This window comes from Halyomorpha halys, unplaced genomic scaffold, assembly GCF_000696795.3.
Source record: "Halyomorpha halys isolate HHAL.00 unplaced genomic scaffold, Hhal_1.1 Scaffold175.1, whole genome shotgun sequence".
Taxonomy (NCBI): Eukaryota; Metazoa; Arthropoda; class Insecta; order Hemiptera; family Pentatomidae; genus Halyomorpha; species Halyomorpha halys.
Genome location: NW_027109182.1, coordinates 236,868 through 248,474, shown reverse-complemented (window position 1 = coordinate 248,474; position 11,607 = coordinate 236,868). Strand labels below are relative to the sequence as shown.

Genomic DNA, 11,607 nt, shown 5'->3' with positions numbered 1-11,607 from the left:
TAATTATATAAATTTATTGCAGGAAGGTAGTTTGGATGGCGGTCAATAAAGATATCAAAATAGAAAAAGAAAACCATTTATTGTTAACCTTGGTTAACAATAAATAGTTTTCTTTTACTACTTTGATACCTTTATTGACCGCCAACTGGACTGGACTATCTTCCTACAATCTACTTCATACGGTCAATTATCTTCTTCCAATATAAATATAAATTTATATTATAAAATATGATAGCGAGAGATAAACTTTGACTTATTTTAATCTCAATCATCTACTTCAGAGAAACAGTCGTATTCTTAATAAATGTGCTGTTACATATAATTTTGATTTAAGGGGCCATTTTTCGGATCAGTAAAGAACAGTAAGGATGATAATAGTATGGCTAAATCTAACTTTTCAGATTTGGACAGAAAGTACGGGTTAAGCAATTTTAAAGTTTAAAAATAATAAGATATTCCTACCTTTAACCTCACATTTACTCTATCAGTTTCATTTTTATGTAGTTAATAAAGATTGGCCTCTTTATCCAAATCAAACCTCTCTACTTGTTCAAATTTATTTCATCTTATATCACCAAAATTGTTGCTATTTCTGCTGCAAAGCATATATTTGGTTTATCGTTTAGTTTTAAAGTTTTTCTTTACTCAACAGTATCAAATTATCAGTATATACAAGCATGGTATTTTACCATTCAAAGTTAAACCCTTTTCGTTATCCACCCCCTTTCTAATAATGTATTCTAAAGCTAATTAAATAAAATAGGTAAAAGAATCCTCTAATTTTAAACCCGATCATAATTCAGTATAATTATTACTGATTCGAAGCCTATTATAAAAAAAAATTATTTAACACAAGTCATTATAATATTAATTTTTCAATGATGAATACTTAAATAGGGTTAATTTATAGCTAACATATTTAATTATTAAGATTTTTTTAAATTACTGTTATCTTAAAAAAAAACATCAAAGAAGTCTGTATTAAAATAAATATATAAACATATAATTAATTGAAGAAGATGGTCGGGGGATGTAGTCAGCAAAAAAAAAAAGCCAAGTTTTAGCCAAGATTTCCTGCTAGTCTCCCTGATGAAGACCTGAAACTCAGGTCGAAATGTCGGCATAAATAAATAATCTTTTTTTATTTATGTTTTTTTTGCTGACTGTACTCCCCGACCATCTTCTTCAATTAGTGAACTATGGTCTATCTACACCTGAATATAAAAATATAATTGGCACTTTACCTTGAAGTCGGGAGGAACATGGATCCATCGATGAAGACAGAACCAGAGAGTAGAATGTACCAGCATGTCGAGAGTTCTCCAGTACTGTAAAGGTAAAAATGTATTTGTTAGCAATTATTCATTATATTAAACATATTTACTATAAATACTTAAAAATAAAATGCTTGAGATATAAATTATATTAGATGAACAGATATACAAAGAAATGTTCTTATTAAGTGTTTAGAAATTATGAAAATAACAATTAAACAAATGACACAGAAAAAAAATTATATATTTTTTTTTCTTTTCTTTTAAAACTCAGCTTTACTGAAGAAACCTCATACTTATTATAAACAAGAAAGAAGATACTATTAAAAAGGTCATATAGTTTAATCTTTTTATGGAAAGAGCTTAGTAAAAAGCAAACAAAAATCACTTTAACATCCATGAGATTTAATCAGTATAATTGCATTTTCATTTGAGTAAAATATTAATAAACAGATAATAAATTATATACATAACATGGAAAGATAATATTGACTAAACCACATGAATATTAAATACCTTTACAAAACATATCAGTTGGATTTTTAAATTCACATTAATAACTAATAAAAGACTCACTAAACTATCAAGATGCCAAGATAGCCAACATACTACCAAATAAAATTTATTGCATTTAAAGTATAATTAATTTTTTTTTACATTAATGCTTCTGTAATAATAATAAATCTACAAAAACTTTAATAAATTATCAATTTTTAATAAAATGGCGTAAATCCTCATTTAACTGATTATTAAACATTCAAAAAATATGTCATTTACAGAATAGAAGGAATATACAGAATAGAAGGAACAAGGCGCTACCTGTTGTGGACGATCTGAACTACTCAAATCAAAATGGCTTCTCACACATTAAAGTGAAAATTATTAATCGGTTCATTACAGCAAATGCACTGGTTAAAGAGATGTTTTGAGTTTATTCTTTAAACTCAAAATATTAATTTAATTTGTGATTTAAATTTTAGAGTAATATATTTCAAATGACTACCAATTAAATATTATTCAGAGAAAAAACTTGTAAATTAAGTAAAAAATAACTGAAATACACTATGATCTTCTATAGAAACAACTCTTAAATAATCTCTAATGATAATCCAAATTAAGGACTATGATCTTGATTGTTCGAGAAAAAGTAAGGTATATTATATTAGGAACATGATCCAAAACTAATCTGAAAATAAAATAAACAAACATCTAAAAGCATTAATTATAAAAGGATATAAGCTATACAAATATAACAAATAGCAAACAAGTTTGTATTTCCAACTAAAATATAAATTTCAGTTAATGATGCCATTAATAAATTGATATAAAAGAATAACGTAACAAGGTTGAAAACTCAACATAAAATTAGACATCAATAAAATTGATAATTCAAACATGATCAAATGATTTTTTTAGTCGAAAATAATTTTAACTTTAGTCAGACAAGGGGGTATCGATAAAAGTAGGGACAATAAAAAAAAAAAAAATTTACTAATTAAATCCTTTAAATACTTATCTGCAGTGATAAGTATAAAAAATTTAAGTCCAAAAATGTAGATGTTGAGATAAGTACACAGTTAGACCATGAAAACAATTCTCCATCGACTGGTATAAAGGATTTAAGATATATATTATGATAATATCCTGGTTAAAACTGTATTGTAGAGATTTTATTTTTCGTCTCCTGAAAAGTCAAAAATGTGGACTTAAATCCTTTATAATTATTGGTACATAAATAACATTTATTTAAATATGTCTCCTTAAATAATTTTGAGCAGTCTGCTTTAATTCTTATGATTATAATAAGAATTTTGACAAGATTTCTCAATTTAAGATAAGTATGGGTAGTATTACATGAAATTCACCCTTTTCCTAACAATTTTTGGAAATGGTGTTTATATGTGATTGAACAGAGTGACCTCTTTGAATAAAGTTTAATCACAATTTTCACAGTTCTCAAAGCTCCTAATTTTTCGAAGTTTCAAATTATTACAGAATGACACAGCCCTTTCCTTATAAAAACGTCTTTCGTCCTGAACAGTGTATGCTCACTTCCTCTTTATCTCTTTACTATTAGTGGAATAGTTAATTTATGAAAAGGGAGTTTGGTTAAAGTCTTCTGGATTATAAAATTAATAATTAAAGTATTTCTTTTATATATGAGGCTTTCGGGTCGTAAATCAGGTTAACTGAAATTTTTGTATGAATTGGTTTAGGCATTACCTTTTTTTAAGGCTGATTTTATAAACTGTTGAAAGAATCTTTAGGAAATATGTTTTCATAAGAGAATAATATATATATTAAGTTATGGTAAGTGACTGCTGGTTAAAGATAAAACATTGTGGTCAACAAACAATATAATATAGTAATTTTCATTTTTTTTTTGCAGTAACCATGTTTTACAACTGAACGCCTCATGCTTCATGTTATCAGACCTTCAGTAACTTCAATAACCTGAATATTTTTTAAAAAAGTATTACTTTTAATTTATAAATCTATTAATGAAAACAATTGAATCAAAAAGCCAACCAAGTATAGTGACAGCTATAGAATCATTATTTAAAACCATTTCTAAGAGCTATTGAATTCTGAAACATAAAAATATTATGAATATACTAGCACGCATTCTTTTGACCATTTCAAGCCTGAGACACCAAAATTAAATACTATTTTAAAAGGTTAAGGAATTTTTAATTTTAATTTTTACTTTTTTTTTTCTAATGTTCAGTAAACATTTTAATAAAACCTGACTTTCTAATAGATTACACCTTTAAGCTAAGGGTGATTTGCTGAGTTGAATGAATAATTTTAAAAATAATACAATAATGCTTAATTTTTTTAACTTGAATTTAATATTGCATTATAGTAGCATAGATTATTTGATGTAGATAAAGATTTTATTGGTCATTTTATTTAATGTATATATACAGATAAAAAGGAGTTTAAAATTTTATTATTTCTGCAACACAAACTCCTACTTTCAAATGAGCTAATTTGTTTGATTTATACTTAATAATTATCTTAAAAGTTTTAAAATTCATTGTCCAACTTTGGGGTAAAGAGTTGAAGCCTAGTAATACTAATCTGAAGAGAAATATTCTCTTTTGCTATGGTACTTATTTGGTTAGCATGTAAAGAATGCAATTATTTTTCATAAACATAAATATGAAAGATGGAGTTTGGTCAGTGAGGAACAAAAATAGAAAAAAAACTTATTTATTAGTGCCAACGTTTCAGCCAGAATTTCAAGCCTTCATCAGGGCTAATAATAAAAAACAATAACAAGATAACAACCAATGAATAAAAGGATGTCTTGTTTTTATTCTTAGATCTGATGAAGGCTAAAAATTCTAGCCGAAATGTTTGCACTAATAAATTAGTTTTTACTTATTTGTGCTCTTCACTAACCACAACCCCCAATCATCTTCTCATGTATATATTATCCGCAGTTAACAATCTTATAAATAAAACTAGTTTGGGTTTATGACTTTATGTGATTGAACTAAGCAGTTTACAGCCTTAAAATTATCATTTCTCATTATTAACATAAAGTAATACCTGTAACATATATATGTACTTGAAATTGAACATTTTGAAGAACGAAAATAAAGTAAAAAGATGACCCATAAATGTAAAATAAATACAATAGCAAAGCTATTACATTTGCTTTTAATAATTGTAATTTTACATATGCAATAATAAAGTATATAATTTCTGATAAAGTAGGTTATAAATATTCTAACAATATTTAAAAAAATAAATCAAACAAAAGTATATTTAAAAATATAATGGTCATAATTTGCAAAACAATAAAATCAGTAACAGCAATCAGAGGAGAGTAAGTTCTCAATGCTGCCACTAGATGGCAGATGATTGCATGACCAAGCTCTCCCGCTGGTTCCCTTGGCAACGTTTACACTGTTCACAGCAGAGATGGGCAACAATTAGCTATGGATAAAACTACAGTTAAAATTACTATGGATACGACCCTTATTTATGAATGAACCATTAATATCATATCAATGACAATTTAGCTATAGTTTCATTTCTGGCTAATTTTTGCCCATCTCTCTTCACAGGCAGTGGCATTCAATACTTGTAAAAACATGTACAGTGCCATATGAAATTAATGACTTCAAGTACCAATGGTAGAAAAAGGTAATATCAGAATTAGGTAACCATACGTAATGGAACTTATTAATTTAATATTTTTCTGTTTTAGAGGGATCAGGAAAAAAAAAAGAAAGAAATTAATTTGTTCTCTTGTACCCGCACCCCATTCTCTACTATTTTTTACTTCTATTATCTCTTAATATCTTAATTATTTATCATTTACTTATTATCTCTGTTCTTTAATTATTATTTGTTCTCACATTTTTTCACTCACCATGCGGAAGCCCCACACTTCCACATATTTAAGTTGGGTTCTCATAAAATGAACACATAAACCTCAGAAAGTATGTCACTGGATATCTTTAAGTACCAACGGTAGAAAAAAGTAGTACTCAATTCGATTTAAGTTTCAATAATTATTACATTTTATTAATTCATGTTTTTTTTTGTGGAAAAAATACATGAAATTTATTCTCTTTGATATTATAATATTCAAGTTTATTTTAATATTGGAGTAAATCCATAAAGAAAAATAATTTGTGAAAACATAAAGCAGATACGTAAAAATACACACAAAAAAAAAAAAAAAATCCGAAGGGAACTGACAAAATATATTTTATTATGTAATCGGAATAAATGACATGAAGTTAACTAAAGTAGTAAGTACTATTACTTATTCATAGCCTGTATCAAGCTATTACTTTCGTAATAATATAACAAAGAAATACTACTAAATTTAAAACGGGTACGATGAGAATACGGTCGATCAGCAAATAAACACAAACAAAAACTTATTTATTTGTGCTGATGTTTCGGCCTTAATTTTATGCCTTCATCAGAACTAAAAAGATAAAAGAGAAAACAATCATCACTCAGAGAAACATAAAAATAACGGAAAATAATAAACAAACAAATTTGGAAATATATATAACAATGAATTAAATATAAAGTAGTTGATTAATAAAACAGTTACGTACTCTTATATCACAGCTTCTTGAATCTGATTTACATCGATGATAAAATACTTTATATCGTAAACATTAGTTATTAAATGTTGATAAAATTAATTTTCTAATACTTCCTTATAAAAGAAATATAAATGTTTTAGTTCTGTAAGGGATATCCATAACAATAAAATTAATTTTGGAAGAAGATATTTTACCGTATGAAATAGATTGTAGGAAGATAGTACAGGTGGCGGTCAATAAAGCTATCAAAATAGTAACAAAAAAACATTTATTGTTAACCAACGTTATTTTAATGTTCTGTCAATTCTTACACACATTAAAATATATATACAAAGAAAATATTAAAATATGTAAAAAAAAAATTGTTTTGTTTATATAATATAATATAATATTAGGAAATAATAATAATATTTTAAGGAAGTATACATATATGTGGTCTAGAAACCAGTTACTAAATTATTATTAAAATAGAATAAAAACTAGTTACTACTTATTACCTGGTTGTACTTACTTGTAATTAGTTTCCAATCAACCTTATAATTCCTTATTCTATGATTATTTCTTTTATATATTTTATAAACAAAACAATTTTTTAAAAAATTATTTTCTTATTTTCTCTATATATTTTTATTTTAATATTCTGTCAATTCTTACAATGTTTCTTTCATGTTTTCATTTAGCCATGAGGAAACTATGCAAAGTGGGGCAAAACATTGGTTTAAAAATAAATAGTTTTTCCCACTATTTTGGTACCTTTATTAACCACTACCCGGAATATTTTTCTACAATAAAATTAATTATTTAATTTCTATTAATACAGGATAATGCTCATAATTATGTTCAATTGTGAATGAAGATGATAGAATGATGATAGGATTGAATAGTAAGGTAACAAAAGAGAGAATCCACATTAGTGTTTACTTTCCGAAAGTAAAAATAGCACAGAGGGCTGTTCTTTTCAAGTACATTCTTCGAGTAGACCCAGTAAGAACTTAAAGGTCACGTTTACATAAGCAATAATCAAATTGATGACAAACGCTCTTTACAAAGTTACCAACTTCAGGGGCCCTGGTACGAAAATTATTATTAAGTAAATATCGAATTGGTTCAATATACTGAAGTGTGTATTGTAATATATTGAGAACGAGACCTCTATATATCATATTAAACAACACTAAACACCTAATAGAGCATCATTTAAAGTAGAGTAAATTTGCTAAAATATGAGCCCTAATAGAGATAATTACGTTCAATAATTCTCGAGATATAGCCTTTTAAAAAGCAACGTTTCATAAAAGATGCACCAAATAATTAGTAGTTAGTGAATTTATTTTGAGAAATCTATATCTCAAAAACCATTCGACGTACAAAGGTCAATTAACACTTCAATTAATGCTGATTTAATGTACTATAAAGTAGTTTATAATGTTTATCTTCCTAGAAGTAATAGTTTTTATAGTTGATTTCTAGTTGTTCGGACAAATATTGTGAACTATTGAAAAATATATTTCTCAGGAACCATAATACGTACAGTTAACTATTAGTACTCCAATTAAAGCTAGTTTAATATGCTATAAAGTAGTTTATGATGTTAATCTTCGTAGAAATAGTAGTTGCTATGATATTTAACAAAATAAATTTACAAGAAGTTGATCTCTAGGAGTGCTTACAGACTTTTTGGATTTATGAGAAATAAAATCTCAAGAAGTATTTGACGTACAGATGTCTGCTAGCATTCAAATGATAACTAGTTTAATGTGCTATAAAGTAGTTAATGACACGTATCTTCTAAGGAGAAGTAGTTTTCATGATATTCGTAGCTTTTTAAAAAGCTATATTTTACATAATATGGGCTCTAAAAGGGCTCATATTTTAACCAATTTACTCTCTTTAAAAGATGTTCTATTAGGTTTTCTATTGTTAATAATTTTCAAAATCCCCCCTACCCCAGGTATACTTGGCAGACTCATATTTTGACCAGTAATTATATATAAATTTCTTTCCATAATTTTAATTTTTAAATTATTAACAAACTTAAAATATTCACATATTCGTTTGCATTATGTAACTTCAATATTTTTATTTTATTTCCTTAATTATGTTATTTTTACTTACTTATATATACATTTTATTTTTCACTTCTTTCATCACTTTATTTCTGTTAATTTCATTCTGTACAATTATTTACTTTATATAATTCTGTTTATATTTTCTGTATTCATTGGTTGTTATCTTGTTCTGTTCTAAGCCCTGATGAAGGTTAAAAATTCTGGCTGAAACGTTGGGACTATTAAATAAGTTATTTCAACTTATTTGTGTTCTCTACTGACCGCACCCCAACCACCTTCTCATTTAATTTATCCATAGTCAACTATCTTCTCATCATTATATATAGTTTTCATTAAAGTAATAAAAAATTGGAGAGAAATAACTGCCTTTTTTTCGCTTCTTGGGCTCTTGTAATATTATAAATTGAATCACCCTCATATGAAATTCCGAATCAGAAAAATCAATTAATGTTTCAGAAAACAAACAAGTGTTTTATATAATTACATTTTTAATGACACATTAATTACTACATATTTTCCCCCAGATTAGAATCGATAGGAGAGGAATGAGTAACCTTAAAAGGTCGCGATGAACTCTAAAGAAGCGGAAAGAATGTTAAGTGAAGAATTTAAACCGACCCATTAGGAGCCTATCTTGAGCTCAGTAATGGAGATGTCTTAGGGCCAAACTAGTTTCAGATAGGGAGGAGTTTACAAGTTTTAAAAAGTGAACTCTAGGATAAGTAACTCAATAAAAGAAAAAAAAAATGAGTTATAAACAAAAAATATTCATCCACTAAGAGGAATAATGTTTTATAATTCAAAAATCTACAGAAAGCAAAATAACAATTGACGTCAGCTACTATGAATTCAATTTTTTTTTTTTAAATATTCTTATTGAAATTTACAACTAAACATTTATATACATACATCCAGTAAATTTAATTTAGTTTATAATGGAGTGATGCAGGCGTGTAGAGAAACTACTCATTGGTAGCACTCTATGATGTTTTTACATTAGCAGGTCTCGTGGCCATCTTCTTTTCAGACACTTCGGAGGATTGTCAGGAATGGAAGAGGAAGAAAGGTTAGAAACTAGTGGGTTTGGATGTTTAGGGAATTTATATTGGAAGGAATAGTATCTGGCCCGGGTTAGAACGGTTACATATGGAACATTAAAGTCTTTGTTTAATTTTATTTGTGACAAAGTAAGGAGCATTGCGGATTTTACGAAGGATTTTGGATTGTAAGGATTGAATACGAGAGGAATTTGAAGGTTTAGTGGATCCCCAAAGCTCAACTCCGTATGTCCACATTGGCCTTATTACAGTCATGTAGATCAGTCTTTTGAAATGGATTGGAATTTTAAACCGTTTGTCTAGTAAGTGCTGTAATAGACGGAATCCACGTGCAGTTTTCTGTCTTTTTTGTCTTGTGTGAGGATTCCAGGTTAATCGCTTGTCCAAAGGTAGTCCAAGGTAGCGAATCTGTTCGACAGGGGTAAGAGCAACATTATTAAAGAATACTGTAGGGTAGTCGGTAAGTTTACGGCGGTTTCAATTAAAACAATAATAAAGTAGGTTGACCAAATAGGGCCTAGGTTCTATATAGGTAGAGCTGAAAAATAATAGAAAGATGAAATTACTGAAAAAAAAGTTATTATCTGTTTCTATACATGGAGAAGACATCATAACAACAGAAGGTTATGGAATAACGAGTTCTGGGATTCACTGGTGTAGCTTTGAAGCCAAATGGCGCATGTCTCTGCAATTTTTTAACTAAGTTCTCATGTTTCTTACGAATGGTATATTTGAGCTACTGGGAAGTGGGTGTACTTCATTAAAACAGAGGATTGTCCTAATATGACAACTAACATCGATATATACGAATCTAGGAATCGATATAAAATATATCGAGCATATTTTTCATCATAACGATGCTATTTCGTTAGTAATTGATTGTTTATTAACTGTTTTGATGTTTCCTTTTGAGCAAATTGTTTGTATTTTCTTTCCTAACAAGTTGTTTGTTCTTTTTATTATCATAGAACATTATTAATATTCTATATAAGTTTATATAACGTTTCGGGTTTACCCCGTTTTCAAGTACTAATATTCCTATAATTATAAAAGTTAATTTAACAATTATCAACAATTTTTTAGGTATACAATTAAAACCATATAATCAATTTTGTCTCATTTGTTAAGTACATCTATTCTTTTAGAAATTTTCATATAGTCCATTAATTAAAATTTAATATACAGAATTGTTTAAACTATATCGTTCACTACTGATGCATTCATCTGTCCCATTAGCACAACTCGATGTTAGGTTATTCAAGATATTATCTCTTTGGACATAGCAGTATGACTGTTTGTGACATAAGAAATCAGGAAAAACATTTAAATATGAAATTCTCTAATTCAAAACCACAATATTCAACTTAAATAGCAATAGGAAGTTAGGCATACAGTAAACACGCATATTGATATGTCCGAAGAGATACTGGCTAGTATAACTTCACATTGATTTGTGCTAAAGGGACAGATGAATGCATCAATAGTGAACGATATTGTTTAGACAATATTTAATTAAAGGAATATATGACAAAAATTTCAAAAAGAATTAGATGTACTTAACAGATGATATAATATTGATTATAATTGTTTAATTGTATACATACAATTTTTTTTGATAATTGCAAGAATATTAATACTTGAAGATAAGGAAAAACCGAAACTTACAACAAAAAAATACATAATACTAGCTAACCTTACAATGCTTGGCTATTGCTATATTTGAGGGTGTAAATGAATTTATTGATTAATTAAAATAATAGTTTTTTATCAATTATAGTATTTAGTTAAAATTAATTATTTACGTATACTTTATTATTATGATTTGGTAACATAAATTGAACCAATATATGCGATAAGGAACAAATACGAAATTTGTACTGTTTGTCATAGCGACAGAAATATCAACGAGTGATTAAAGATTATTTTTTTAACTTCCAAATAAATTAATATGAACATTTTCCAGTTATAACTTTCCTTAAAAATAAAAAAAAATGATATTTAGCAGGTTGAGACGAAAATGATAAAATAAATATGGTTTGCTTTTTCGCGGGAAAAAAAATTTAGACCTGCTTTACTCCAAGTCATATTATGTTTTTATAATTTTTTGTAAATATAATATAATATT

At 27.1% G+C, this 11,607-nt stretch overlaps 1 protein-coding gene across 11 annotated transcripts in view; it reads right to left on the bottom strand.

The window, feature by feature from the left end:
• The window catches only part of PDZ-GEF (PDZ domain-containing guanine nucleotide exchange factor), a 621,085-nt gene that overhangs the window by 388,616 nt on the left and 220,862 nt on the right, over positions 1-11,607 (bottom strand). For all 11 annotated transcript variants that reach the window (XM_067047349.1, XM_067047346.1, XM_067047354.1 and 8 more), the window contains exon 5: positions 1,245-1,328. In XM_067047349.1, coding sequence (XP_066903450.1) covers positions 1,245-1,328 — 84 coding nt within the window. The remainder of the gene's footprint in view (positions 1-1,244; positions 1,329-11,607) is intronic.